Source organism: Chlamydomonas reinhardtii, chromosome 2, assembly GCF_000002595.2.
Source record: "Chlamydomonas reinhardtii strain CC-503 cw92 mt+ chromosome 2, whole genome shotgun sequence".
NCBI lineage: Eukaryota > Viridiplantae > Chlorophyta > Chlorophyceae > Chlamydomonadales > Chlamydomonadaceae > Chlamydomonas > Chlamydomonas reinhardtii.
Genome location: NC_057005.1, coordinates 6,331,104 through 6,358,396, shown reverse-complemented (window position 1 = coordinate 6,358,396; position 27,293 = coordinate 6,331,104). Strand labels below are relative to the sequence as shown.

The 27,293-nt window shown below is 63.0% G+C and overlaps 6 protein-coding genes across 7 annotated transcripts; 3 read left to right on the top strand and 3 right to left on the bottom strand.

Annotated features, from left to right (window-relative positions):
* Positions 1 to 1,212: 1,212 nt before the first annotated feature.
* On the top strand, positions 1,213 to 7,222 carry CHLRE_02g115350v5 (uncharacterized protein). Its single transcript, XM_043059956.1, has 11 exons — positions 1,213 to 1,981; positions 2,230 to 2,308; positions 2,834 to 2,901; positions 3,003 to 3,042; positions 3,294 to 3,550; positions 3,750 to 5,081; positions 5,277 to 5,371; positions 5,519 to 5,612; positions 6,021 to 6,100; positions 6,221 to 6,384; positions 6,549 to 7,222. Exons 1-11 carry the CDS (start codon positions 1,829 to 1,831, stop codon positions 6,734 to 6,736), a joined length of 2,550 nt encoding a protein of 849 aa, XP_042927590.1. The 5' UTR covers positions 1,213 to 1,828; the 3' UTR covers positions 6,737 to 7,222.
* Positions 7,223 to 7,230: 8 nt separating this feature from the next.
* On the bottom strand, positions 7,231 to 15,822 carry CHLRE_02g115300v5 (uncharacterized protein). The gene is made up of 22 exons (XM_043059955.1): positions 15,538 to 15,822; positions 15,433 to 15,467; positions 15,259 to 15,337; positions 14,968 to 15,138; positions 14,648 to 14,803; positions 14,386 to 14,459; positions 14,108 to 14,180; positions 13,782 to 13,939; positions 13,310 to 13,515; positions 12,935 to 13,108; positions 12,460 to 12,770; positions 12,088 to 12,268; positions 11,840 to 11,921; positions 11,501 to 11,662; positions 11,203 to 11,328; positions 10,950 to 11,024; positions 10,472 to 10,808; positions 10,079 to 10,230; positions 9,697 to 9,816; positions 8,320 to 9,468; positions 8,075 to 8,144; positions 7,231 to 7,933 (listed from the first exon to the last, which is right to left on the bottom strand). The coding sequence occupies exons 1-22, from the start codon at positions 15,599 to 15,601 to the stop codon at positions 7,293 to 7,295; spliced, it is 4,596 nt and encodes a 1,531-aa protein (XP_042927589.1). The 5' UTR covers positions 15,602 to 15,822; the 3' UTR covers positions 7,231 to 7,292.
* Positions 15,823 to 15,952: 130 nt separating this feature from the next.
* On the top strand, positions 15,953 to 18,922 carry CHLRE_02g115250v5 (uncharacterized protein). Its single transcript, XM_043059954.1, has 8 exons — positions 15,953 to 16,133; positions 16,209 to 16,376; positions 16,497 to 16,588; positions 16,693 to 16,801; positions 16,950 to 17,099; positions 17,222 to 17,449; positions 17,613 to 17,732; positions 17,852 to 18,922. The coding sequence occupies exons 1-8, from the start codon at positions 16,080 to 16,082 to the stop codon at positions 18,608 to 18,610; spliced, it is 1,680 nt and encodes a 559-aa protein (XP_042927588.1). The 5' UTR covers positions 15,953 to 16,079; the 3' UTR covers positions 18,611 to 18,922.
* Positions 18,923 to 19,915: 993 nt separating this feature from the next.
* CHLRE_02g115226v5 (uncharacterized protein) lies at positions 19,916 to 20,272 on the bottom strand. The gene has a single exon (XM_043059953.1). The coding sequence runs from the start codon at positions 20,156 to 20,158 to the stop codon at positions 19,991 to 19,993; it is 168 nt and encodes a 55-aa protein (XP_042927587.1). The 5' UTR covers positions 20,159 to 20,272; the 3' UTR covers positions 19,916 to 19,990.
* A 100-nt stretch (positions 20,273 to 20,372) lies between these two features.
* CHLRE_02g115200v5 (ribosomal protein L27a) lies at positions 20,373 to 23,178 on the top strand. The gene is made up of 4 exons (XM_001699602.2): positions 20,373 to 20,443; positions 20,648 to 20,802; positions 21,098 to 21,187; positions 22,448 to 23,178. Exons 1-4 carry the CDS (start codon positions 20,434 to 20,436, stop codon positions 22,634 to 22,636), a joined length of 444 nt encoding a protein of 147 aa, XP_001699654.1. The 5' UTR covers positions 20,373 to 20,433; the 3' UTR covers positions 22,637 to 23,178.
* Positions 23,179 to 23,313: 135 nt separating this feature from the next.
* CHLRE_02g115150v5 (uncharacterized protein) lies at positions 23,314 to 26,427 on the bottom strand. 2 transcript variants are annotated; one of them, XM_001699833.1, is made up of 6 exons: positions 25,915 to 26,427; positions 25,705 to 25,776; positions 25,379 to 25,497; positions 25,063 to 25,250; positions 24,728 to 24,926; positions 23,314 to 24,321 (listed from the first exon to the last, which is right to left on the bottom strand). In XM_001699833.1, the coding sequence occupies exons 1-6, from the start codon at positions 26,065 to 26,067 to the stop codon at positions 24,204 to 24,206; spliced, it is 849 nt and encodes a 282-aa protein (XP_001699885.1). In that variant the 5' UTR covers positions 26,068 to 26,427; the 3' UTR covers positions 23,314 to 24,203. The 2 variants fall into 2 exon arrangements, with proteins under 2 accessions (XP_001699885.1, XP_042927586.1); XM_043059952.1 differs by having other exon boundaries at positions 23,314 to 24,318.
* Positions 26,428 to 27,293: the final 866 nt, after the last annotated feature.

Here is a 27,293-nt window from a genome sequence, read left to right as displayed (position 1 = left end):
GCACCAGTGCATACTTCCAGTACCAGCTCACCCGGCGCAGCCACCCTTCAGGCTTCAGCCCTCAAATCAGCCCGGTACCAGCTAGGCAGCCATCTTGCCTCGCCTTCTTGGCTGGCATCGCTCCTGAGATCCGCAACGCCGCATCCTTTCTCCTGCCCTCTCCTCCCCCTTGCCCTCGCATGTACATCTGGGGCGCCTGCGGATGCCTGGCTGCGTTCCAGGTGGGTTTATTTTGTGCGTTTTCGCGTTGTCGCAAATGGCAGCCTAGTCGCGCGACACGTCAGCCCTGCCCGGGCCAGCGGTCTGTTTCACGCCAGTGTACCCATGAGCCGCGTGGGGCGCGCGCGGGTGTCTCGTCTCGAAAGGTAACAAGTATACGTAACACTAGCTTACATTCCTCTGTGCATTGCATTGCAGGCGGCTCTGGGCAGCCTAGGGCCGCCGACACGCGCCCGCCCGTACTGCTTATCTCCCACCGGCGCGCCCCAGGCGTAGGTGTGTGATGGGACAGGGTTCAGGCAGGTTGGCGAGGTCCCATAGGGTGCAGCTGACGCCCGTACCCCAAGCAGACAGCAAACAGTTTGCAGCGGCAGAGCAGGAGTGCATGGCTGGTCGAACGCCGGAGTTACTGTACCGACAAGTTGCTGGCTGGCTGGAAGTTTGCGCCCCAGGCGTAGGTGTCCCGGCCCGGGCCGGCGTAGTGCCCGAGACGTGCTTGGTGTGAAGACTCATGCAGTGTTGTGCAGGTCGGCAGCCAACCAGGGGGAGGGCGGTTTCTGTCTGGGGCTCTGGGCCAAAGATGTTCCCCTCATGGAAGCGGCCATGATCTGGCGGCGGCGTTAGTGTGTGATGGGACAGGGTTCAAGGCAGGTTGGCGAGGTCCCGTAGGGTGCAGCTGATGCCCAGACCCTTAAGCAGACGGCAAACAGTTTGCAGTGGCAGAGCAGAAGTGCATGGCTGGTCGAACGCCGGCGTTACTGTACCGACAAGTTGCTGGCTGGCTGGCGGCGGCTTTAGTGGCTGCGGCGCCCATGCAGCCGGTAGCCGGGCCGGGGCCTGGCACTGCACCTCCAGGCACCTCCAGACCTATCCAGACCCCGCGCCCTCCGCTGCTCGGACGCCTGCGGCTGGGGCGCGGGCGTGGTGGGACTGTCCCGTCTGGCAATGTCGCTTTCATACCGGTACTGTTCAGACAAATGCTTGCTAGCTCGAGCTAGTGTGAATGCAACCTTATTTGCCCACGTGCGTATTGCCTTAGCCATTACCTTGCATCTATACATATGCCGCTAGGGCAGCTTTTGCAGGGGCCAAGCGATTCACAAGGCAGCACAAACGGCAAGTGCGTGGATGGGTCAGGAGAGCGGGAGAGACGATGACAGGGTTGGCCTCGGCTGCATCAGGGGGCATGCGCGTGTCGAAACCCTGACAGTGTGCACAACCAACTTGCCCCCGTTTTTAAGGCGGCACTTCTACATGCCCACGGTGGCTTGTATGCAACACGAAATCTACATCGCTAGCTCAAAGCGCACGGCGTCACGCCTTGGCAGTCGCCACAACACGGTCTTGCTCTTCTGCTCGGATTGGTTGCCATGAGAGAATTGCGACGTTAGCATCTGTTCCTGGGCCTGTCAGAGCAAGAGCGGCGGCCTGGCCAACTCGCGAACAACCCGTGTTGACTGTGCTCGCTGACGGCGTCCTATAACCGGCCAGTCGCTGTAGCCATTGAAAGATGAATGCATTACTGCTGCGGAATTTGGGCGGGCTGCGGCGAAGCAGCTCGCTTGTGTCTTTTGCCGAATACAAGCAATCCGAGGCGTCAAACCCCCAGATGTCCTCAGTTACGTCTGAAGGGACGCTGCTCGAGTACGAAACGCTGGAGCTACGCATCCACCCGCCAAACGTGGTTATTGACAACGAGACATACGAGGATGTCACAGTGATTACCATCGACAGCGCGAACCGGCCTGGGACGCTTATCGAGGTACGTGACTGGGCGCTCACGTCACGCACTAAGAGTCTACGTTGCGATACCTTGCCTGCAGCAACAGCGGTCGGTGTTTACGCGAGGCGGTGGGGCGTAGGTCTTCATTTGGGGAGGGTGTCAAGGGCTGAGGTCACACACCGTGTTGTACAGACGGCCCCTGGTGCCTTCGCGCGTGCATAACCAACCCCTGCAGCCTTTGTTATCGAGATCAGCAACTCAAGCCTAGCTACTGCATGGTTTCACAGGTGGTGCAGTGCTTGACCGAGCTGGGCCTCAGTATCCGGTGTGCCCGTATCTCCTCCGACGGCGGCTGGTTTGTTGACGGTGCGTTTCCCTGTGTGTGTTAAAAAACGAAACGAAAGCCCGCCCAATGACGCGACGGAGTTACTTCCCTGTGTGTGTATGTGTGTGTGTGTGTGTGTGTGTGTGTGTGTGTGTGTGTGTGTGTGTGTGTGTGTGTGTGTGTGTGTGTGTGTGTGTGTGTGTGTGTGTGTGTGTGTGTGTGTGTGTGTGTGTGTGTGTGTTAGTTATAAACACAAAACAAACGGAACAAAGCGCCAAACACGCGCGCGCAGAATACCTACGCCGGTTACGTGTGTGTGCGTGTGCGTGTGTGGATGGAAGGGGGGTTTAGCGGCAATAAACAGTAGCTCACGGAGGAATGACATGGCGTATTGAATTGACTGGCTTGCGCAACGTGCATATCCGGCAAGGCACGGATGCGGCGGCCCAACGCACGCGACCAGTGTTTGGGGGGGGGGGGGTGGGTGGGTTACATTCATAATTAGTTAAGGAAGTTTGGGGGGGGGGATACTGTAATCGATGACCTATCGCCACCTTTGCTCGCAGAGTTCTTTGTGACGGAGACGCCCAAAGGCAAAATCCTTGACCAGCGCAAAATCAACATTATCCGCAAGGTGGGTAGGCGTTGGAACCAGCTCAGTTGATGGTACCGGATGCGGGCTAGCATGGCCCTTACATGGGCATGACGATGTCTCGGCGCACTGTCCACTCACAGGTTTTGAGCATCGAGACAGACGCGGAGCGCACGGCACGAGGTAAGATGCCAAATCTGTAAGCCCGCAGCTGGGATGCTACGGGGCTGACACATGCACGCGTGGGGCGGCCCTGCGGCGGCAGTTGCACCGACGAGGCATGACCGTACCCGCGCGTGCTGCGCCGCCCACAGCTGCACGACCAGTGCTGGCCCACGTGTCCGCTTTACTTCGCTACGCATCCCTGCAACCCCCTCCATCCGCCACCGTCCATCTGGTTGTGCCTGTCCACCCTGACCCACACGGACACACAGACAAGGAGCTGTGCACCGTGTTCGAGCTAGCTGGGCGCGACCGGCACGGGCTGCTTGCGGCGGTGCTGCAGCTGCTTGTGGTGAATGGTTGCGAGGTGCTTAGCGCGGCGGTGTGGACGTTTCATGACCGGGTGGCCCTAGTCATCAGCGCCACGGAGCGCGGGGCCCCGGTGGTGGATCCGCCCAAACTGGACCGGCTAGAGCAGATCCTGTACGACATGCTGGGTGGCGGCGACGCGGTGGTCAACAGCGAGATGGTGGGTGCGGATGGAAGTGGGCGCAAGGAAGGAGAGTGGCAGCGCTGGGTTTGCGCTGCCGCACAGGGGTTGCGTCCCGTTGACCTGGTTGATGTGGGTCACGGGTCCTGTGGGCGGATCCCGCCGGCGCCGCCTCGCAATCACCAAACCGGGCCATGTGGCCTGAAAGTGGAAACTCGCCCATGCTGGCTTCACGCAGGTGCGCGGCGACGTGCACCACGAGCGGCGGCTGCACCACCTGCTGCTGCTGGAGGAGCTCAAGGCCTGGGAGCAGCAGTACGTGGCGCAGGCGGTGACGCCCACGCACGGCGCCTCCACACACGGCTCCACGGTGCCCACCTCCAACGGCCACTCCGCCCTGCCGCCGGCCTCAACGGCAGGCAGCGCCGCCGCCGCGGCGACGGACGCATACGCCGCTCAGGCTGCGGCGGTGGCCGCGGCCGCGGCAGCTGTGACCGCGGACGCAGGCTTGGCTGCTCCCGCCTTTGGCCGGACCTCCATCCACGCCGGCACGCCGGTGATTGCGGCGGCCGGCCCGGTGGGCCTTCCGCCGCGCGCACCCAGCCCCGCGCCAGCATCGGCCTTCGCCGGCGGCGCCAACGCGGCCCCCGGCGCCAGCACGCTGCAGGCGGAGGGCAGCGGCAACCTGGCCAACAGCGGCATCTCGGCGCATGGCTACACCTCGGCGGGCTTCCCGCAGGCGGACGAGGGCGGCGCAGCTTGCCCGCACGGCGCCGCCGGCACGGGCAGTGCGGGCGCCAACGCCGGACTGGGTGCGGAGGCCAGCGGCGGCTTTGCGGCGGCGCCCGCCGGGCCGTTCGATGAGGGCCCGCACCTGGGTCGCTGCGGCTCGAATGAGGGGCCGCTGGGAGCACTGGGCGTGCACGGCGTTCACGGGCTGGGTGTCTCGGAGCCGCTGATCGATGTGGGTCTGGACCTGCCGGCGGCGGTGCAGCTGCAGGAGCAGGGTGCGCTGTGTATGGACCGCCGGCGCAGCACGGCAGGGCCGGGCGGGCTGCCGGCGGTGGTGGGCCCGGACGGCATTCCCCTGTCGCCGCAGGCCACGGCCGACGGCACCGTATTCGGGCGGGCGCCCCCGGGTGGTGGCGCGGGCGCGAGTGGCGAGATCCAGCGCGCCACCAGCAGCAATGCGCTGACGGGTATGGGCAGCGGCGGCGGTGGCCTGGTGGCGGGCAGCGCGGTGGTCGGCGTTCCGCCGGGGCTGCCTCCGCTGATGCCCTCGCGGCAGACCAGCACCCGCACCATGACCGTGACGGGGGAGGAGGGCGAGACGGGGCAGGCGGTGCCGCCGCCAGCGCCCACGGCCGTGCCGCCGTCGCTGGGCGGCGCCGCGGTGTCGACCGCGGAGGGCGGGCCGGCGGCCGCGCTGACGGGCAGCGCGGGCGGCGCGGCGCAGGACCAACTGGCGCCGCTGCGGCGGAGTGAGGTGCGCATCCAGCACTCGACGCTGCTCAACTATTGGCTGGTGACCATCCGCTGCCGCGACCGCAACAAGCTGTTCTTCGACACGGTGAGTGGTGGTGCGGCGGCACATGCTGCGGCTTTCGGTGGGCATAGCGTGTAATGGCGCGTGTCGAGGCCGCCTTTTCCCTCAGCTTGTGGCGGTCTTGGGACCCAGGCATTTGTTTGGGCTGCGCATCCGGCGTCACAGCATGTAGCTCCAAGTTGTGAAGCCCACGATCATCGCCTCATGTACGCTGCGCAGGTGTGCACTCTCGCCGACATGAACTACGACATCTACCACGCCACCATCGACTCGGAGGGTGACGCCGCCAGCCAGCTCTTCTACGTGCGGCCCCGGTGAGTTTCGCAGCAGCGGCGGGCAGCGGGGCCTGCTTGTCAACACCTGGGTAACATCGAGGACGGGCAGCGGGCCTTGGTCGGGTTTGGACTTCCGCGCTCGCGCAAGGCTGAAGCTTAAGGCAAGCCCACGTATGCGGTGTGCAGGTACGGCGAGTGTGTGTGGGACGAGCGCCGTGCCGCCAAGCTACGCTACATGCTGGAGAGTGCGGTGCAGCGCCGCTTCCCGCGCGGCACCAAGGTGCGAAACGGTGTGGTGATAGGAAGCCTATTGCTCGGGAACTCTATTGCAGGGAGAATGACAATTGTCGGGAACAGGCGCGGGAGCTGGTGCGCTGCTACAGCCTTGAGATTGTACCGAAGGCGTGTTTTTTACCGGAAGCGGAAATGGAGCCACCTTACATTGCGTAGACCATCAACGGGGGCCCCGATCGGGAGATTCGATTCTTACCGCTGTGCGGAGGAGCTTTGGCGAAAGGCCTAGCCCTGATAGGCGCCGACAACATGCGCGTGATGGACACCGCCGCCGCGCCCGGGGCCGCCAGTGGTCTTCCACGGGCGTCCAGGGCCCCAGCAGCAGCCTCAGGGGCGCAGGCCACACTGCGCTTGCACTGCACAGAAAGACCGACCACACGCCATGGCCTCGCAGGTTTGCGTGCAGTCGGGCGACCGCTCCTCGCTGGTTGCGCTCTTCTCCGCACTCAGCAGCGGCGGCTTCTGGATTACCCGGTAAGCCCAACTCATCATCAAAGCTTTTACACGCTGCTGTGCTAGCTCTGCCATTCTGGCGTCACCGCCCGAGCTGGCCCTACTTAGCTGCCCCCTGTCGCATGATTGTCGGCCCCGCAGTGCGGACGTCCGCGCACACGGCCATGACAACGCGGTGTTTGAGTTCACCATCACCGACACGCGCGGACAGCTGCCGGAGCAGACGCACGTGCAGCGCATCTGCGAGGCAGTGGGCGGCGTGCTCACACCCGACGTGTACGCGCCCGTGGGCGGCACGCAGAACGGTGGGTGGCGCTTGCAAGGCACTCGCGCGTGGCAGTGGTAGGCTGGGTCAAGGCTGCCTGTTGTGCTACGAGTGCCAGACATGAATGTGCAGCGCCCGGAGAATGTTGGCGCTAAACGCTACGGATACTGTGCCCTTGCTCTCGTCCCGGTGTTGCGGCCTCAGGCAACACTTCATCGCGGATGACTGCGGGGCGTGCGGGCGGCGGACCAGGCGGCGGCGTGATGCAGGGCACCTTCCGCTTCAGCATACTGGAGAGGCGCTGGAAGCAGGGGTGGAACGGCGCGCAGGGCGGCGGCGGCGGCGCGGGTGGCAGCTCGTACGACAGCGCAATTTCGTCTGGCTCTATGTAGAACGTCGTACAGATCGGGCGACTGACGCGACACGTTGAAGCAGCGGCCAGGGGTAGACGGTAGGACTAGCGCACATGCATGCGGGAAAGGCACGGGGGCCTTGTAAGTGCAGGTTGGCCATTCTACTATCGGGGCCTCTTTAATTGCTAGGCGAAGTGACGGTTGCGGTCGTGGCAGTGGACTAGGGCGGTAGCATACGCTTGTGGGACTAACTTGCTGGATGTTTGGTCCTCAGACTTTATTCCGGACGCCAACTGAATGGCAATGACGTATTTGGGGCGCAGCCCGGCGTGTTTATGTGTCAGAAAAGGACGCGAAGCATCGTGCTGGCTGATACATGGACTTCCATGGTGGAATGGCAATTGCGCCCTGTATGATCTGCAGTAAGATCTGCACTCTCATCGAGAAACGAGGCACACGTGTGCCCTCCGTGTCGTGATGCCGTGATGGGCCGGTGACAGACACGGAAGTAACATACTCAAACACCAATAAAGTCCCCCACGCGCTCGCGCCCGGACGCCTTAAATTGCTCACATTGAGCACAAGGCCTTCATCCTCAGCCAGCCGCCTGCTCTATGTCCTCCTGCTCCAGCCCTAGCTTCCTATGCAGGCCCTGCTGTACGTGGACGCCCTCGCCGCCCCCACCTGCATTGCCCTCTGAGGCGGCCGCCCGTGCGGCCCGCCGCGACCTGGCCAAGTGCATTTTGCCGCCCTTCGCACCTGCCTCAGCCTCGGCACTACCACCAGACGCATCCACATTCGTGGCCCCTGCTGACTCGCTACCACCAATGGCGCTATCGGCGGCCGCCACTGCGCTCTCGGCCCCGGCTGCCCCGGCAGCGTCCTTGTCCTTGACGACCGGCCCCACCACGCCGTCGCCGTCGTCGCCCTCCTGCAGCAAGTGACCCTCCGCGTCCACCTTGACAATAGGGCCAACCGCCGTGGCGCCCTCCCCGGCCGATAGGTCGGTGGTGATCTTGTGCACCAAGCCCATCAAGCCGCTTTCCCCGCTCTCTCCGCCACCGCTGCTGCCTGTGGCATCGCCGCTTCTACTAGTTACCGCCGTGCCGGTGGCGATGCCGACTGCGGCGGCGGCGGCGGCCGCCTCACCGCCCGCAGCGGCTAGAATCTCGCCCGAGCCTGCGCCGGACGCGACCGCGGTGGCTGTGGATCCCAACGTGGAGCCGCCCGCAACCACTGCAGGTGGAGGGCCAAGGGTGCGGTTGCGGAATCATTTAATCGTGCATGGCAGGTCGCACAGACGCTTTGATAATTTACCCACACACGGTAAGCCGCGGCAATCAGAAACGAATGCAAGATAGGTTCATGGTGGCTCACCTTTCGCGGCGTCAGTTCCCCGCTTGTTCTCCGAAATGTCCTTCAGAATATCCACCACACGCGCAGCCACCTGCAAGCGGTACGGCAGACGATCCAGATTTCGGCACATTTCCCACAGCACTCAAAGGCGCATGACGCCGTGGCCGACCCCGCATCTTCGGCCAAGATGTGATGATGCGCCAGCCGTACAAGCCACAATCAGGGGAGCACGGGCGCCCTGCTCCGGTGGCAACCAGCTGCCGCACCTTCGTGTTGCTCTTGGTGAGGCTCTCCTCGATCTCGTGCAGCGCCTCGTCCTGCTTCACCTTGGTCAGCTCCACGGCGTCCTTCAGCGCCGCCGCAATCCCCGACACGTTCAGCCCGCCCGCACCCCCCACCAGCGCAGTACTGCTGGTCGCATTAGCGGCCCCTGCACCTGCACCGCTACTCCCCCCACCCCCGACAGCGCCGGCGCCGGAACCACCGGTGGCGGCGGCCCCAGTGCCGGTTGTGCCGGCCGAGGTTGTGCTGTCGGTCGCGATGGTCGTGCCGGTTGCGCCGCCTGCTGCGCCTGCTGTGCCAGCTCCGGCCCCGGTTGTGGTGGTGGCCGCACCGGTACCGCCGCTGGAGCTGCCTGAGCTTGGGGTGCTACCCGCACCAGGCAGGACCAGCGTGCCGTGGCTGGTGCTGGCGCCTGTGCCGCCGCCGGCCGCAGCCGCCGCGGTCGCAGCGGCCTGCGCCGCGACGGCCGCTGCCGCCGCAGCGGTGCCGGCTGTGTTTGTCGTGCCGCTGAGCGCTGCTCCGGCGGTTCCAGTTGTGCTGGAGGCCGCGGCAATCTTGGTATTGAGGTCCTTGATGACGGCCTCCAGATGCCCGGCCGCCTCCGCAGCCTTGTCAGCGCCGCTGCCCACGGGCGCCTTGGCATCCGGCCTGACGATGCCGTCGGCGTCACCCAGCCGCTCCAGCGGAAACTTCACGTCCTCGCCCGAGGTCGGGCTTGTGCCGCCACTGCCGCCAGCGCTGGCGCTGGTCCCAGAGCTGCTGGCGTCTGTAGTGCTGCTGCCGGTGCTGCTCGTTGCCGCGCCGGAACCTGACGGCACGCCCCTGGTCGTCATGGAGCCGGTGGGGGCTGTGGTGCCTGTCGCGATCGAGCCGCTACCCGCGCCTGCACCGGTGCCCGCACCTGACGTGATCACCATCGCACTGCCACCACCGCCATCGCTGCTTCCCGTGCTACTACCCGCGCCCGTTGCCGTGCCCGCAGTGGCAGCGCCGCCGCTGCTGCCGGCTCCGGTGCTGCCACTTGTAGCAGTCCCGTTGCCGGCGATGACGGTGGTGGCGTTGCTGCCGCTGTCCACGCGTTTGACCTTGGGCAGCTTGGCCTTTGCTGACGTCTTCTCCAGGTCGTGGGACACCTGCGGGTGACGGCACACGAGTGACAATTCTAGTTGCGGCAGAAGTCATTTCTATGCTGCCATCGCGGCCATTACCCAAGCCCCACCAAGGGTATGCAGGCCAGGTGCCGGACGCAAGCCTGCGTTGCACGCGCACTGCCAAAACCCACCACGGCCTCCTGCAACCCTCTTCGTATTGAGCCCCGCTCCCACGTACCGCCCCTGCCGACCACGACACCCCGCACACACCTGCACCAGCATGCTGAGCAGCTCCGAGGCCTCCTCCGTGGCCGAGCGCTGCAGCGCCTCGCCAGTCAGCTGCATGGCCAGAGCCGACGTGGCGGTGGCGTTCAGCGCCAGCTGCATGGCCTGTGCAGTGTGGCACAGCATGCGCGGCGTTGCGTGTCAGTGCGTCGACCAGTGGGGCTGTCACGGCGGACAGGGTGGAGGGACTGGAGTCAGGACTGCAAGAGGTGGCGCCCACGGCTGCTGCACGGGCCTTCAGGCAGTTTGCGCATAGGGCATCCAGCAATCCATCAATCTGACGCCGGCGCGCGACACACACACGCACACACACACACACACACACACACACACACACACACGCACGCACACACACACTCTCTCTCACCGCCACCGCCGCCCGCTTGACTTCCTCGTCGTGCTTGTTGTGCTTCTTGGCGGCCTCCACCGCCAGGCTGACGCGGTCCAGCACCATAGCGGTCTGGTTGAGTGCCAGCAGTGTGGACACGGCGGTGGCGCGCACCTGGGACAGCGACTTGCCTGTGGGGCGCGGTGGGCGGGGCCCCAGGCATGACGTTGGTTGGTTAAAGGACGCCAAACCGGCGGTGTTAATATGGCGCGCGAGTACGGGAGGTGGCGGGGCGGGCATCAGGCAGAGAGGCACGCATGAGCGCAAGCGCAAGAATCAGCCTCTGAAACCGAGGCGCAGCGCACACGCCATGCTGCCAGCTTGGCACCCGCTGCCAGCCAAGCACCCCCTGCTGTGTGGCACGTGGCGCACCTGCCACGGTAGCGTTGCCCGCTACGTCGCTGAACGCGCCCAGTGCCTTGCCCAGCTCCACGGCCAGGTCAGCCGCACGGTCGCGCGCCGACGTGCCGCCGCCACTGGCACCGGCACCAGACCCAGAGCCGGACGCAGGCCTGGAGCCAGAGCCAGAGCCGGCGACTGGCGCCGTGCCAGTCCCGCTGCCGGAGGCAGCAGTGCCTGTGCCGGACGACGCGCCGGTGCCGGTGCCGGAGGTGGCGCTGGTGCCATTCGCGCTCGGGAGGTTCAGCTGCGACATGGCCGCGTCCAGCTGTGCGATGACGGCACTCACACCGACTGCCGTCTTCCGCACCTGCAGCACACGGGCGCGTGGCATGTGAGTAAGGGTCAACGCGAGTGCCGTGAAACCCTTGACAGCTGTGGTGCACGGTTGCAGGTTGGGGTATGGGGCTCAAGAACGCAGAAGACATGCGTGCAGGCCGCAGCGACTTACCTCCTCCTTGACATCCACGAGTGCTTCCACCACTGCCGTGAGCGCCTTCGTTTCCGCCACGTGTTGCTTGTGGCCCTGTGGCCACAGCGGTGTGCGTGCGTGCGGGCCGTGTACGCGGTTGGCCAGGCTAGCACTGAGGTAAGTAAGCCCCGGATGCACCGAGGCAAAAATGTCATGGGCCGACGAGCTCCGCATGGCGCCAGCAATGCACAGGTATTCTGTTTTGATAAGCCTGTTTTTCTGCTTCGCTCACCGACACAAGACCAGTCAGGCCGCCGCGGTCGTGTGACTTGACGGTGGCGTTCTGACCTGCAACCGCGTCCAGCTGCGCCGCGGCCGCCTGCAGCTTGTTAAACGTGCCTGTCGCGTTGGCGCTTGCCTGTCGGGGCCAAGGAAAGGGACATCGAGGAGTGCAGGTACACAAAGCATCATAGCGCCATGGTCACATCCACTCAGCCGCCTGCACGCGTCGTTGCCCAGACGTCCCCCTGTGTCGCTGCCACCCCCACCCCGCCGCCGCGCTGTTGCCGCCACCGCCGCCGGCAGCGCACCTGCCCCAGCTCCTTGGCCGCCATCTCCACCGCTGACACCGCCGTCACCGCCGCCCGCGCCTTCTGCTGCACCTTGGCCGTCTCCGCCACCACCACCTCATGCGCCACCAGCTGCTGCGCCAGGTGCACCACCGCAGCCTCCTGCTTCACGGCGCCAAGGATCTGGGCGCGTGCGCGTGAGAGGCGGGGTTGGAGGGAGGGAGGGTTCGCGTGAGGCGCAGCAGCACAAGGCACAGACGCAGCCAACAAGCGTTGCGAATGGACGCCATGCATGCGAAGACGGGCAATGTCCTGGGTACGTGAGCAACAGGCCGTTATCATCTTCGATCTGCAACTCACCGCATCCGTGCAGGTGATGCCGCTGACGATGCCAAAGCAGAGCAGCGCTATTGCCTTGCGCTTGCGCCAGACCCACTCCATCCTGCGCAGCGCACGGCCTCCAGACCTTCACCTCAAGGCATTCATTCATTTTGGCCCCCTTCCAGTTCCCACACGCGACGCCTGGCATACCGCATGCACCTGCGAGCGCCGCTGCCCTCCCTTGCAGCCCACGCATCCCCGCGCTGCCGGCTCCCACTCTGCCCCACCTGACGGACTCGGCGATGGTCTTGAACTTGCCGCCGCCCAGTAGCTCGGGGTTCAGGTCGGTGAGGCGGATGAAGGTGAGCGCAGGCAGGATGTAGGACAGTAGCACGGAGGCGGTGGCGCCCGTCAGGCCGAAGATGAACTCCACGTTGGGCATCCAGATGGCAGACGCCAGCGCGGTGCCTGGCCGAGAGCGGGAGCGGCAGCGGCCGAGCGTGAGAGCGAGAGGGAGCAAGAGCACGAGCGGCAGCGAGAGAGGGTTGGGGCTTGCCATCAGCTACCCGCCGGCCATGCGTGTAAGGCTCGACATCACCGTGCAAACAAGCACACGTACCAGCACCCTTACGCTTTCCCGACGCACACCGGCGACTCACCCAGCACCAGCACCACCACGACCGCGTGCTTGCCGAACGGCAACTCGATGTCGTCCAGGCTGCGGTCGCCCGAGTGCAGCAGCTTCAGGTCCACCACATCCACCTCGTGCGACACACCCGCCCCGCCGCCGCCGCCCCCTCCGCCGCCGGCTCCACCGCCACGCCTCTGCCCGACTCCCCCTCCGGCGGCGCCAGATTTGGTGGAGAAGCGGCGCGAGGCACTGCCGGACTCCATGAGCACCGTGGTGGCGCCGCTGTCGCCCGGCTGCTGGTCAGCCGAGGCTACAAAGTCCGACACGCCGCTGCTGGTCCTGGGCGCGACAATCAAAATGTGAGTATGTAAGCCGCGCTAGCGATGCGTGCACAGCGCAAGGCTTATATGAGATCGTTGCCTGTTACTGCCGTTCCGCTCGACACTCTGCGCCTCCCCGAGGCGCCAGCATCCCTTCACATCGGAAGGCCCACTTGCGCTCACCTCTTGGCCGGCATGTAGCTCTTTTCGCCGTTGCCGCCGCCCGCGCCTGTGCCGCCGCCGCCGTTGGCGAGGTGCCCATGCGCTCCGTCCATGCCGCCGCCGCCGCCGCCGCCCGCACCGCCACCACTGGTCAGCGCCGCCAGATCGTTACCCAGCACCAAGGGCGCCATGATGCTACAAATTGAAGGGGCAGCATCGCGTTCACCAGGTGACATAAATAGCACCTCGTGTACGGCATTCTATGCTGTCCATGATGGTGATGCTCACACACAGCTAATGCCTAAGTAATGTGCCAGTCTCGCGTTAGGGGCGGCAGGCCGGGCGCTGCTTTCCTGTCTAGGATGCACATTCCGCATTTCCTTCCCGCGCGCCTACCTGTAAAAGGGCAGGATGACGAGCGGGATGGAGCCCAGGATGGAGATGCCGTAGCACAGCTTGATGGCGCGCTCGTAGGCGCCGCGGATGCCGTCCACGTCGGCGGCGCCGAAGTTGCGCAGCAGGTCTCCGGCGGTGCGGTTGCGGAAGGTAATGTAGCCGCCCACACCCACAATAAAGTACAGCAGCGAGGACAAGCCCATGGCCTGGAGAGATGGTAATGGTGGGGAGGGGTTGTATGTACGTTTTCGAACCGTTGCATTCACAGTAATTGCGCCTTGCAAGTAATGGGAACTATGATATCCTTGCCAGTTGCAATGTGAGAGTCGCAGCATGAAAAGGGCAGCAGAATGACAGGCACGGGTTGTGTGAGGGCGTGTGGACAAGCGCAGCGGGCCAATGTACACGGCATGTTCCTTGGCCGCCCTGGAATACATGACGCTCATGCCCGCCCGCTATCCTCCTAGCTCACCAGGTTGGTAACCTTGGTCATGCGGGAGAAGGTGGCGGCTTGCAGGTTGTTGAAGATGCCCAGGTAGTAGGGGTGCGCAGTGAAGCTAAACACGATGACCGGGAACGCCACCAGCAGACCCTCAGGCTCCCACAGCACCAGCGGCGAGGCGGCGGCGGCTGCAGGGGGCATGGGCATGCGCAGGCACAGGCGCCCCGGTCACTGCGCGTGGCCTTGCGTGAGGGCTGGCAGAGTGATCCAAGTCAAGGAGGACGGCAAGCAACCCTAAGGCACGAGCAACCGCTGGCGCTCTCCAGGCTCCTGCTCTCTCTTTCTCTCTCTCCCACCTGCCGCGGTGACGGGCGCCAGGGAGAATATGACCACCACCACCGCGAACAGCACCACGAAGCCCACGCTGACCTGGGAGTAATATATGGTTTGCTGCCATTATCCATTATCCATTGTCCATTACAGGTTCTCGTGGACTAGTGACTCACCCCCTGAGTGTGCAGATGATTGGAGCATGGAGCATCTGCGACAGCCCCTGGACGATGGCACATGCTGCGCAGCCAAAGCTCCGAGCTCCCACCCCCATCCACGAAGCCCCAAGCCCCAAGCTCCATACCATGGAGAAGGTAGCGATGGTAGAGTGGTCGCGCACCAACAGCGCCACTGGTAGCGCGCCAAACAAGCTCACGCCTGCACACGGAGACCGGCAACAGGACATTGCACTCAACGCTCGTATCACTCCATCCCACGTAGTAAAGCGCTTCGGGCATTCACCGCGGCAATTCTTCGTCCTCTGTGCCGCAGTGAAGCCTCCAGGCAGCCGCACGCGAGCCGGCGCCGTGTCTCCCAGTCCACGGCGGCTGGGCTGGCTCGCTCACCCATGATGTAGGCGTTACGCGAGGGTTCTGCGCCCGGCGGGATGATGGTGCCCGCCACCGCCGACAGCACGTCCGCCAGGATGTTGAGGTAGGCCACGATGCAGCCCAGGTTCAGCGCCGCCGTGCACAGCTCCACAACCTGCCGCCCACCCCGCCCTGCGTGGCCACGCCGCCGCCACCACCGAGGGCACGCAATGAAGAACGAGAATGTAATTTTATCCCTCCCATTCACAGCATTCAACGACCTTTGGATCCGTTCCCATGGGCTTCACCCTCGCAAAATAGGGGTTCAGTGACAAAGCAGCTCGGTCCGGCCTCACCGATGGCCTGGTCCGCCAGGTCCTCGTACGTGCGCTTGTTGCTGATCTGGCTGCAGTACAGCAGCAGGTTGTAAGAGAAGCGCGAGGCGAAGATGGACACTGCCATGAGCAGCGTGCCCAGCACCAGCCCGCAGGAGCGGAAGCAGAAGGGGTAGCCCAGCACGCCGGCGCCTGGTGTCAGGGCGGGGCGTACAGTTATGCGCGTGTAGGAGGGGCGGTTGCCACATCCGTGTGGGGCTAACCCAGCGCCATAACACCCCGTTCCCAGATAGCCAGGTTCTCAGGCCTCACCGAGAATGCAGTTGACCAGGTTGAGCGTTGACTGGCTTGTGGACGTCCGTCCATCGTCCACCATATCTTTCCGCCGCGGCTGCACAGGCACGCGGGCGTGTACAGCATGAGCAGCTGCGAAGGTTTGCGGGAGGCCCTGCCCGCGCCTGACACTAGATTCGAGGGCCTGTTTACCTTGGCCGCATTTACATTGACCGGGGCCTCCGATCCTGTGGCAACAAGGAAGGACGTGTCCACTTGGTTACTGATGTTGCGCGCACATTCTTGTCCCTCGCGCACCTGGCCCGTCCGGTGAGTTTCCAGTTAGCGCCAAACCCTCTTCATGGGCAGCATCGTGCTTCATTGCAACCCGCTTCATTCGCTGTGGGCTCGCACGGTGGGGCCCAGCAAGTCCCCAAAGTGGTTGACAGAACTTTTGTACATGGCGCGACTCTGGCAATAGTTTAGCGTATGAAAAGACTCGAAAAGTCCTTGGCAAAACGAATATGAAAAGAGTTGCTTCAAGTCCACGCCCATACGTTCGCCTTGTGAAAATTCTCGATGTCCTTTGTAGCTATCCACATCACAGCAACTCCAACCGGGCAAGGTCCAGGAAACAGACCGACAACATCGCCATGGTCGGAACCAGCCCGTGGAACCCAGCCTCGACAGCTTGCTAGACCCCTCATGCTCTGTAGCCTTGCGAGTTCATGATTGCACTAAACTATAAATTTGCACCTTATAACATAGCACGGGCGCTCTCATAGGGTCCAACTGACCCCTAGACAGCCCTGCCTGCATTCCTTGTAGCGCAATTGGCTGCCGAAAATCGCCCATAAGCTATGGCAGCAGGAGCCCCAAGAAGTGGTCTTGGGCCTCTCCCAGTGGACTCACAGGCAAGCCGGTGGACGCTCGTCAAAGATGGCTCTTGGGCATGTCGCTGAGCCTCTTGCGGTATAATTGCGTTGCAGGTGGAGGACCCAACGCTTGAAAGGTCCTTCAGGGGTCACAAGGATGCAGTTACCAGTGTCTGCTTCAACCACAACATGAAGCAGCTGGTGACGGGCTCGCTGGACAACTGCGTAATGGTTTGGAACTTCAAGCCTCAGCTGCGTGCGTTCCGGTTCGCAGGCCATAAGGTGGGCTGCGGGCAGCTCACATATGGGATATGGAGCCGGGGCGGGCCTGCCCACACATTCCGCCGTGCCGTGTCCTTGCACGTACCCTACTCCAGCGCTGACAATCCCATACTCGTGCAGGCCGGCGTGTACTCGGTGGCGTTCTCGCCCGTGCACGCTCTAATTGCCTCCGGCTCGAAAGACCGGACAGTGCGCCTGTGGCAACCGACCGTGTAAGTTAGCCTGGGGAGTGGTGCAGGGTTCATGCTGGGACCCAGTGGGGGCTTCCGGCAGCTAGGCGGAAAAGCTGACGCATCGCGAACATCCTGACTTGCAGCGAGGGCAAGTCCACGGTGCTCAAGGCTCACACGGGCACGGTGCGCGGCGTGACGTTCAGCAGTGATGGCCGCATGCTGGCCACCTGCTCGGACGACAAGACCGTCAAGGTGAGCCAGCAGGGCGGCTGTGTCACACTGGACCTGGGTCAGCGGAAGACTCGGGCTCACCTACCAGCGAGTAACTTGCGGCTTGAACGACCTCGCAAACTTGAGGCACACCCCTGTACCTGATGTGCGTCTATGCTTTGTCCCGCAGATCTGGTCAGTCGCAACCCAGAAGTTTGCTTTCACGCTGACGGGGCACCAGAACTGGGTGCGCTGCGTGCACATCTCACCGGACGGGCGCCTGGCGGTGTCGGGCGGCGATGACCGCACCGTGCGCATCTGGGACCTGAACTCTAAAAAGGTGGGCAGTGTAGAGCTAGGAAGTCCTTTACAGTCATACTATTGTCAGGTGGGCTGGGGTTCCCTATCTTCATGTTGTATCCTACCCACCTTTGTTAACCCTATCGGATGGTGGTTCCACAGGTGGTGCGCACGTTTGAGGACCCGACGGGGCTGACCAACACGGTATCCTTCCACCCGGATGGCACTTGCATTGCCAGCGGCTCCACAGACAACAGCATCAAGCTGTGGGACCTGCGCTCCAACGTGCTGCTGCAGCACTACCGCGCGCACACAGGCCCTGTCACGCACCTGTCCTTCCACCCCACGGGCAACTTCCTGCTCAGCTCCTCACTGGACACCACGCTCAAGGTGGGGCCCGGACATCACATCTGTATGGGGTTCCGGTAATGTATGCGCGCCCAGACCTTGGGCTGGCGTGTTGCCATACAAACGAGCGGGACTAGTGCCGTGCCCCGGTCGTGGCCAGATGTATTATTCCGGTGTGTCGACCACCTTCCTGACGTGTGCGCAGGTTTGGGACCTACGGGAGGGCCAGCTGCTGTACACGCTGCACGGCCACGAGGGCGCCACCAACGGCACCGCCTTCAGCCCCGCGGGAGACTACTTCGCATCCTGCGGCGCGGACGAGCAGGTGCGGTCTGAAGCACCAGCATTGCCGCGCGCCTGTGCATAAGTTTGATGATAACGGGTTCAGAATGCATGGTATGCTGAGTGCGCCTTAACGTCCATGCCTTGATGCCAAACACGCAGGTGATGGTGTGGAAGACCAACTTTGACCGCTTTTTGGAGGACTACACGGGGGTCAGCGTCGCCAAGCAGACGCGCACGGACCCGCTCATCAGCGAGCCTGCGACGGCGGCAGCAGCGGTGCCCTCGACGGCACCATCTGGCGGCACTAGCGGGATGGTGCCCTCACGCGTGGCGCCATTCCCCGCGCCAGTCTACCTCCGCTCCAGCCCTGCACCAGCGCAAGCCGCGCCGCAGACGGGCGCTCCTCAGCCAGGGCCGCCGCGCTCGGCAGCAGCCGCCACGTCCGGCGGCCGCACAATCACCCCCGTGGTGCCGGGAGGGCCGGGCGCCAGCGCCGCCGGGGTGGCAGCCGCGGAGGCGGCGCGTGCGGGGCGGCTGGCTGAGGAGTACGAGGTTGAGGTGCCTCCGCCGCTGAACCTGGTGGACCTGCCCGACAGCCTGGCGGCCACGCTGCAACACATGGTGGGCCAGCTGGACGTGCTGACTCAGACCATTGCGCTGCTGGACGAGCGGCTGACGCGGAACGAGGACTATGCGCAGCGGCTGGAGGAGAAGCTGGGCGCGGTGGCGACGGGGCTGTCGCAGCAGGCGGAGGGGCTTGCGGGACTGCAGCAAGTGATGGGCATTGATGCGTCGGCTGCTGCCGCTGCGTCGGCGGCGGCGGCAGCCGCCAAGGGCGGCGCGGTGGAGGCGGCGGCGGCGAGGCTGGCGGGGTTCCAGATGTACGACACGATGCAACAGTACAGCGACCAGCTGTGAGCGGTGTCAGGATGACGTGGCGTGCGGCGGAGTGTTTGACAAAACAATGACCTAACTGGCACACTATTACAACTTGGACGAGGCGTACAGCCATGGGCACACCAAGGTCCTTTATCATTCATGATACTAGCGGGCGGTGCCGCACACGGCCACGCACACCCCATATCAACCGGCGCAGACGCTGGGCAAGGTCTGAGCCGGTAAGGTCGAGCCAAGGCTTGACGCGGCAAGTGCGCAGCTTGCGATGGAAGCTAGGCCAGGCGCTGAGCCCTCGTGGCGCCCATACCTAAATGTATGTAACCACATAACGATGCAGTAATGGAGTTTGGCGGATGTCAGTGCAGCAGCAAAGCAGGGCTTGTATCTTCCAGGGTAGGCCGCTGCCGCTGGCGAGAGGGGCGCAGACCGTTTCCTCGCCCACGGCATCCAGGGGCCCCAAAATGCCTAGTTAATAGCGTTTGGGGGGGGGCTCCGCCGGGAAGGGGTAGTTGGCGAGATTCGGGGACCGTGTGCAGCCCCACGCGGCGAGCATGCAACCCGGTGGTGCCAAACATTTTTCGCCTGAGGGCCTGCATTGGGGCCCGCTTCTCGCCGCTCCCCGAAGATGGAAGTCCAGCAGCAAAGGACGGCTCACAGCCATGGAGGATGACAGTAACAGACTGCCAGCCCAGCAAGACGACACCGACAGACAGTGCGAGTTCAGGCTGATCGATATTCCGGCGGGCCGGTGGGTAGCACGGTGTTGAGAAACACCTTCAGCAAGTGGGGACCTCGCGCATCCGCCATCCGCCCATCCGGTGTGCTGGACAGGCAGGACGGCAACAAGCACGAGGGCACAGGGCTGGATGCTGGACTGCTTTCAGCGAGAGCAGCCACACAAGGCCATCCATGACCACGTGGCGCGGTGTGAGATTGCATCTGGAGCAGGAGTCTGTCTGGAGTGCCCTGACGAATGAGTACCGTAGTCAGTCGGTTCGGCAAGTGTGCAGCACTTGTGGCTGCTACGCTGGCAGAGAATGCTTTGTGCTGGATGTGCAGCAAGCAGTCGACTGGGCGCGTATTATCTGACTGCCTCGCTGCCCGTCTGCTCCACCGCATTCACGAGCCCTCAAGCTCAGGCGTCTGTACCTGCCGTTGCTGGCCGGCGGGTCGGCCGCGTGGGGCCACATCGTCCTTGTAGCCTGGCAGTGCTGCAGGTCGAGGCAGATCTAGGCTGGAGCATGACGTTACTCAAGCGAACGCCCTCCAGCGTTGCAGGGCATGCTGTGCCGCCACCGCCGCCTGAGCCAGGCTGAATACCGAGGGCACTGCGGCAACTTACACAGCCAAGCCCAAACATAGTTGCTCCTCTGGCTTTGGCGCCCCCCCCTGTCGACCCGCTTAAAGGAGGGTACTTGAACGGCACGTACGGGGCCCCCAGCTCGGTCCGGCTTCGGGTGTGCAACTCAAGTGACCCGTGTCAGCAGCTCTCCCCAGCTCTCGGACCCGCTTTCTGACCCGCCGCACTCCTGCATCATGTCTGGCCGCCGCAGCGCGTACAGCCACCATTCATAGGGCCTCATATGTGCACTGGGCTAGTAATATATGGCGCGATGGCGCCTGGGACTATGCAGCCAAGTTGCGACCAAAAATCACTTGAGCAAACCGTTCTAACGGAGGATAACAAACGTGTGTGTGTCACTCGCAGAGGCCGGGCCAAAGGAGACGGGGAAAGAAAATGCATTCAGACAACTCCAGGGTCAGTGCCCCCATGCGCCCACTTCGCCTCTCTAGAGGGCGGGGCAACACCGTTCTCCCTCTTTCTTTGGAGCGCCGTCGAGAAAATGACCACGAGTAGGTCCACGCATCTTTAGAAAGCTCCCTGGGCTTGCTCTGCCGCCGCCCACTTTGTCGGCAGCAATTTCCGGCGACTGGGGACCAGAGTCTTCGCTTTGCAGCACCAACGATTACGCAAAAATGAAAGAGACAATGCTAAAATTGAAGTGTCTGGAAGGGACGTTTTCTTGAAGCCGAGTGTGCCGCCGCGTGTCCGCACAGGGTTCAAGAAGAACCGCAAGAAGCGCGGTCACGTCAGCGCCGGCCATGGTCGCGTTGGCAAGCACCGCAAGCACCCAGGTGGTCGCGGTAACGCTGGTGGCCAGCACCACCACCGCATTATGATGGACAAGTACCACCCTGGCTTCTTCGGCAAGGTGAGCCCAACTTTGCAGGCATTACAGTCAGTCTGGTGGCAATGGAACGCCCAGGAATGTCAGCAGCGGGGCGTACTGGCAGTCGTCGGCGCAGCAGCCGCCGACAAGGGGCATCCCCTCGTGCTGGCGCACATCGCGTCGCTATATTCGGCAACTTCACATGTTGTGCGATCTTAGGCAGTCTTTGCGGCTCTGGGGTGGCGCGCAGCGCTCGTGGGGCCCGCATGCAGCGTGTGGGGATCGCGTTCAGGTAGTGTGGACTGAGCGCCCCTTCTCGTTTGTTCTCGATGTGCAGGTCGGTATGCGCCACTTCCACTACGCGCGGAACAAGTACCACTGCCCCATCATCAACCTGGACAAGCTCTGGACCCTGGTTGGCGAGGAGGTGAGGCGCTGCGCTCTACGCTCTGGCACCGTTGGGAGGGGAAAAACAGCTGGCGAGCAGCACGGAGCTGGCAGGGGGCAGGGCAGCGTTCGGGGGCGAAGGTTGTGAGGAGGACGGTCAAGGGTACAGGGTCCACCGGCGTGGGGTCGGGTTCTGGTGTGGACTGCGGCATCACTGGGCCACATGCAGCGTCGCGTCGGACGGAGCAAAGCCGCAGCGCTTTCATCTCCAGCAAGTGGTTCAGCCGGGAGCTAGCACGGCAGTCATGGGCTCAGGCCAGACAGGTGGGCCGACCTGCCAACGCAGATGCAGCAGCGGTGAAGGCGACTGCATTGCCAAGCAACGGCGCGGTGGTGGCGGCGCTGCTGCGGGTCTCGGCCTGCAGCAGCTGCTTCATGTGTGGCCTACGCAGCAGCAGCCAGCGCATGGCAATATGTTAGCGTCTTGTCTATTGGCGCCAGCGGATACCTAGCGGCGCTGCTTGGGCATACTTCGAATGTCCAGGCACGTAGGGGACACCTCTGTTGGAACAGTGGCATGCTGTGCTACTACCGGGGGGTGGCTCCCCGCCGGTCGCCACCCAGCAGCCTGGTGCCCCGCCGCTCGGCAGCTGGCGTGAGGGAGGATGATGCAAATGCGCTAGCAGCTGCAGTGGTACTGAAGCAGCAAGCCTGCGGAGGATTCTAGCCGATCCCGGCGGTACTGCAGCGGCTGCTGCTGGAGCGGCAGCAGAAGCAGCCAGTGCATGGCACACGATAGTTTAGAAACGCGGGTGCCGTGGGTGCTGGCGTGGCGGTTGCCACGGCGGGCTTCTGCTTCAAGCGCGGCTTGAGGCGTACCTACCGGCTTTGAGGCCTCCAGGGCATGGCTGAAAACGTGCGCGCAGCAGCAGTCAGCGACAGTGGTGGAGCCAATGAAGCCCGGAAGGAGACAGCGGGCGCTGCCGCCGTGAGCCACAGACGCAAGTGCTCAAGCGCAGCATGCCATGCGGCGGCGGCTCGCCTCAGTACATTGATGCAGAGCAACAGACCATGTGGTCAGCAAGCCAAATCAGCTATCAGCATGAACAGCTGTTGTTCACGACGGAATGCCCGATGGCACGATGGGCGCCTGACCTCATGGTCGCTGGTGGCCGCAGTCTCCTTCAGCCTGGGTTCTATTCGCGCACATGCCATAGAGACCGACGCTGATCGTGATTACCGTAGCTAATCTCTTTCTGCCCCATGTGCACGCCCTCGCGCCCCTCTCTCTGTCAAACAGGCCCGCGAGCAGGCTGCCAAGGACAAGAGCTCGGCCGCCGTCATCGACGTGACCAAGTACGGCATCAGCAAGGTCCTGGGCAAGGGCCAGCTGCCCGAGCAGCCCGTGGTGGTGAAGGCCAAGTTCTTCTCCTCCCTGGCGGAGAAGAAGATCCGCGCCGTCGGCGGCGACTGCATCCTCACCGCCTAAGCGTGTGCGCGGCTTTGCGTGTGTCGCGTCTGGGGCTCGGCGGCCCGTGGTTTGCGTCGTGTGTGCGCCGCATTTGCGCGCGTAGCTGCCCAGCTGCGCAATAGAGAGGTCCAGTCGGCGCTCGTTCGCGGATGTACCTGCCCGGCGTGGGCGCTCAAGGAGCGATGGCGCGGCGGCGCGCCGGTGAATGCCACGGCTGTGTAAAGTGCACAATCGACAATATTGAACTGCTATGCCCCATGCCCGTGCCCTCAGCAGCTGCAGTTCGCCATGGAGAGTGTTGGGGTAGTCGAAAGATGACCTCGCATGCAGGGGCCAAGGGGGTTTTGCGCAGCAGCATCCACTCATCCAGACGGGCTGCGGGGTTGTAATGTGGCACCGTGTGGCATGGCGTATCAGTACAGCACTCAGTTTATACGCGAACAGCGGCTGTTTACCATAAACGGATCTGGCATTCCATAGCCAGGCCACAGCAGCTCTCGGATACCCCGAGCTGGGTCAAACCAGATTGCCATGGCCTTACTCCCGCTATACAACTTACTCTGGCGTCGTGCGCATTTCGTTTCCCTTCAGCACCTTCGATACCGTACCGCACTACCGCCACGATCGGGTTGTGCACAGGTTGGGGACTGGGGAGGTTGATGGGCGTGTGTGTGTGATGGGCCGAAGAGCGTAGACAGCTAGACGGTCATTGACATGCTTGAAAAAACGCAACGGTCAAGGACAGCGCCATACCCTGCGTCAACCTTGACATGTTCGGGGGCGGTGTCCTGGCTTCACGATAGGTTATTGGGTCCCAGGCCGGAGCTGTGCACCATCCGAGACCCCTGGCGGGCCCGCGTCCTCAATCAGCCATGCATGTCGGTTTTTGGGGCGAATATGTCGCTTTGGGCTGTTCGTTACCGCGCCCAGCGCTCACTTGCCTCTCTCACTCTTCAACTCATGCAACTCTCTCGTCATTGACGAGCACACCGTCCCTCCACCCATGCATGCTCGTGAATCGCACGTAGCTTGCTGTGCATGCAGCATCATGCTACCTCCCGAATAACTATGACACGTAATCGCTGCAACTATGTGCCCGCGACTCTCGGACGCAAACTCGAAACTGACCACGCGTACCTGGCGCTCCAATTCTATCCCTTGTACCCAAGCCTCCTAAGCAGTCAGCAGTCTAAGTGTCCGTACAGTGCACAACTGTCTGTATCCCCCCTCCCAGCTGACGGCACGTTGTCACAGCCGTACTACTGGCCTTTTGAACCATTGCACACACCTGCCACTGGCTTCCATTGCCACGAGGGAAAACGCAATGTTATGCTGCCCCATACCCAACGACCGCACAGGGACGCAGGGCTTACGCCGCGCGCCCACACCTAGTCACATGCACGGGCAGCAAAGAGAAATAGTGCTCAAATGCCGAATATGTTAGGAACAACAAACCATTATACCGTACTTTCCTGATATCCGCTTGCTCAGGTTACCAAGCCGAGCAGGGCTGGTTCACATACGTTGGACAGCCCCCACAACGCGGTCCAGCTGTGTGCCTCCAGTCTCCCTGCATTTTCGCTCCTTAACGCAGCAGCATAGGCGCCGAGGCACTGTCTGCCTGCTCGTTGCCAGCTACCAGCTGCTGCAGGCCCACGGGCCCCGCCGACGCCGCGTCCTCCAGCGAGCCAGAGTCAGCGCTACTGGTAGGCAGGGGCGCGTCACAGGTGAAGGGCACGCGACGTCAGCTGAACCCAAGAGGTGCAGAAGGCTCGCACAATGCTCTGCTGTTGCCTGAGAGGCCCCGATAGGACTCGCATACTGCTTGTTGCTAAGGCGCTATAACCTGGGTGCTATCCGCTGATTTCGCCTGACAATGCTACCATATGCGACAAGCCTCGTAAGCTGGCAAGCACCGTTCCAGACGGACGGGTGGACTAAAGAGGTTACTGAATGGTCGACACGGGGTCGTGCATACACGCTTACTTTGGATGCGATGCAAGGGCAGCTAGCATGGGCACCATAACAACTTTGATTTTGGTTTCATAACCACCATGATGCCCACGACCATCACCATCCCTTGACCGCATGCCGTCCTCGGCAGCTCACCTTGCCGTGGCCGTGTTCAGCAGAGGCTGCAGCGAGATGGGCGAGGTGCGCGCCACACCCGATGCTGCCGACGCCGCCGCGGCGGCCGCCTGCGACACCATGGAGGGAGCCGCTGCTTCCTCCTTGCTGGGCGGCGCCTTATCCATGGCACCGCGCATGACGCTGATCACCACCGTCCAGGCGAAGGACACGCCCGCCACTGCGTACAGGTTCACGAGGTGCCATGTCAGGTGCAGGTGAATGCAAATGAGTTCTCCGGCCTCGTGCTAATGCATGATTCTCCCAAGCTGCTGGCTCTGGCCCCAGTGGTGCATTCGCAGGTATTCACTACGCACCGAAAGGGATGCGCAGGTGCAGCGGCACGACAGTGAAGTTAACCATCTGTGCCGGCACCCAGATCATCCACAGCGCCTTGCAGTTGTCCCACAGGTGCTCCTTGTAGTCCGCAAACGACTCCTCCAGTGGTTTGCCCTCCACCAAACCCTTTAGCGAGTAGAAGCACGGGAAGTACAGAAGCGGGTGGCTGGGGGGGTGGGGGTAGGCAGGGACGGAGCATCGTTAAGAGTCGCCGTGACGGTAGGAAACAACAAACCGCAGGGCGTCTGGAGGTGGTACTGTACAAGCATACAGGATCAGCTGAGCCCGACTCACTGGATGCACTGGTCGATAAACACCTTGACAGGAGCTGAGCCCATGTGGCCGACCGCGCGGGTGATGGGCGCACACCAGCGGACGAACAGGTTGTTGTACAGGTAGTACTGCCAGCAGCCCTGAGTACAGAATGAGCCAGAAGTGGCGAGGCATATGAGCGGCTACCTCCAAAACAAATATAATGAGCTGGTGACGAACATACAACAAGGAGTGCGGGAGGGCGTTGTCGGTGCGTGTGGGTGGCAAGCGCCCCCCTTCCCCCCGCGGCAAAGCCGTCCACCGCCCAGCCCCTGACTGCGTAGGCGCCATTCGTGAGTAGAACATACCAGGTATCCGAAGCCAAACATGACGAACATGCCGTGCCGGCGCCAATCAACCTCGTCGCGGCCCTCAACCACCTGAACACCAAGCGCGAGGGTCAGGAGCAGCCGCGTAAGGAAGTGCATGCCAACTTTCAAGTAAAATTCAGCTCGAAGGCAGCAGCGCCGCAGCAGTCGGCTCCCGCGGCCACACGTGCAGGCGGGCAAGCGACTCGCCTTCTGCGCGAAAAGGTCGGCCGCGCTCGTCTTGACGACCGTCGTCACAACGCCCGTCAACATTGGCGCTTTGACTGCCACATTGTTGTAGGCAGTCCCGACCTTGACGAAGGGGAGCTTCAGAAGCTGGATGGCCCTCCCAATCGCCGGCATTTTTATAGGGCTGTTGCGGTGCCGCTTGCTGAGTGTGAAGAAGGCAGAGAGGCTGGGCCTCTAGTGCGCTGTATGTGCCGCCAGCGCAAGCGGCAAGCGTTGTCTCTGCGCCGGTGCCGCCTCAATAGAAAGCCATTGCCGCGTGGACCTAGTCTTCTGAGCTAAGGGCGTCGCAGTTAGCAAGCGACTGCGCTTCTAACGAGTTGGCCTCGAGGTAGGCAATGTTGTTTCTCTGCGACCGTGTGTTGAAGTTGAGCACAACGCCGTTTGAGGAAAATTCCTGTCTCTAACACTCCCCAGTTGTGAAGGCTGGTGGCTCTCAGGGTAGTGAAAGTGCAGCAAGACGTATTGCAAGTTAACAAGTTCAAGGCAGCAGCCCGACAGCCAAGCGCCGGCCAGGTCACAGTACACGCCTGCACGCCCGCATCGTGCGGTCGTGACGCCTTTTTCCACAGACGACCAATGAAGCTGGGCTTGCTGAAAAACCTTTGCCTTAACCCGAATTCTACATAAAACAAATGGGCCTCGGGTTTAGCCACGCACCGGCCAGCTGTCGCGGACATGCCATGCTTTGGGTCTACAGGGCCTCCCTGACGGAGTGCTAATGCGCTCGTACAGCTGGAAACGCAGTGTATTACCCGCCAAGGGGGCAGGGAGATGGGATGATGATGCTCCGGATAGCGCCAGCCACTAGCCGGACATCCTCCACTGTCCCAGCCCCGGCTCAGACCCTTCTGCCTGGCACTTGCCGGCATGAGCTCAATACTTCCGACCGTTTTACCCCTCCCTTTCCCCCTCTCATTGTTTCCTGAGTCAGGTTCCAATGAACGTGCGCTTGTCTCTTTTGGCGCTGCTGCTGGACGCTAGCAGTCAAGCCCAAGTTGAGAAACGGCAGTTGCCTGTGCTTGCAACCCACAGGCCCTCCGCTGTTCCAGCCTGGTCGTGCCCGTGCGGCCGTGCCATGAAGCTCTAGTTGTCCACGAAGGTCCAGGTACAAGCTAGTTGTATGTTCCATGTTTCGGCAGCTTGGGCGGTCGGGGGCTGGCGGGGGGGGGCTGTGTGCCCCTGTCGGCATCCCCAGGGCAACGACACCCCCGCCCCGCCGTGCCCGCCCCTCATGTCCACCCTCACGCCTTTACACGAATTACACAGCGGGCCCTCTGTCCTCTGGTGGGGCTTTACACCTTCTAGGCAGTCAGCGAAATTTTCGGGCGGTCGCCGTTGGG

Excerpts from the sequence above, each read along its gene's own strand:
- CHLRE_02g115350v5 (XM_043059956.1), top strand. The coding sequence starts at position 1,829 with ATGTCCTCAGTTACGTCTGAAGGGACGCTGCTCGAGTACGAAACGCTG. Across the intron at positions 1,982-2,229 it reads GGCCTGGGACGCTTATCGAG|GTGGTGCAGTGCTTGACCGA; the intron begins GTACGTGACTGG and ends ATGGTTTCACAG. Across the intron at positions 2,902-3,002 it reads AAATCAACATTATCCGCAAG|GTTTTGAGCATCGAGACAGA; the intron begins GTGGGTAGGCGT and ends GTCCACTCACAG.
- CHLRE_02g115300v5 (XM_043059955.1), bottom strand. The coding sequence starts at position 15,601 with ATGAAGCACGATGCTGCCCATGAAGAGGGTTTGGCGCTAACTGGAAAC. Across the intron at positions 12,771-12,934 it reads AGCTACATGCCGGCCAAGAG|GACCAGCAGCGGCGTGTCGG; the intron begins GTGAGCGCAAGT and ends TGTCGCGCCCAG. Across the intron at positions 11,329-11,500 it reads CGGCCAAGGAGCTGGGGCAG|GCAAGCGCCAACGCGACAGG; the intron begins GTGCGCTGCCGG and ends TGGCCCCGACAG.
- CHLRE_02g115250v5 (XM_043059954.1), top strand. The coding sequence starts at position 16,080 with ATGGCAGCAGGAGCCCCAAGAAGTGGTCTTGGGCCTCTCCCAGTGGAC. Across the intron at positions 16,134-16,208 it reads CTCTCCCAGTGGACTCACAG|GTGGAGGACCCAACGCTTGA; the intron begins GCAAGCCGGTGG and ends ATTGCGTTGCAG. Across the intron at positions 17,733-17,851 it reads CCTGCGGCGCGGACGAGCAG|GTGATGGTGTGGAAGACCAA; the intron begins GTGCGGTCTGAA and ends CCAAACACGCAG.
- CHLRE_02g115226v5 (XM_043059953.1), bottom strand. The coding sequence starts at position 20,158 with ATGGTGGCTGTACGCGCTGCGGCGGCCAGACATGATGCAGGAGTGCGG.
- CHLRE_02g115200v5 (XM_001699602.2), top strand. Across the intron at positions 20,803-21,097 it reads ACCCTGGCTTCTTCGGCAAG|GTCGGTATGCGCCACTTCCA; the intron begins GTGAGCCCAACT and ends CTCGATGTGCAG. Across the intron at positions 21,188-22,447 it reads GGACCCTGGTTGGCGAGGAG|GCCCGCGAGCAGGCTGCCAA; the intron begins GTGAGGCGCTGC and ends TCTGTCAAACAG.
- CHLRE_02g115150v5 (XM_001699833.1), bottom strand. The coding sequence starts at position 26,067 with ATGCCGGCGATTGGGAGGGCCATCCAGCTTCTGAAGCTCCCCTTCGTC. Across the intron at positions 25,777-25,914 it reads CCGACCTTTTCGCGCAGAAG|GTGGTTGAGGGCCGCGACGA; the intron begins GCGAGTCGCTTG and ends CTTGGTGTTCAG. Across the intron at positions 25,251-25,378 it reads TTTATCGACCAGTGCATCCA|CCACCCGCTTCTGTACTTCC; the intron begins GTGAGTCGGGCT and ends CCACCCCCCCAG.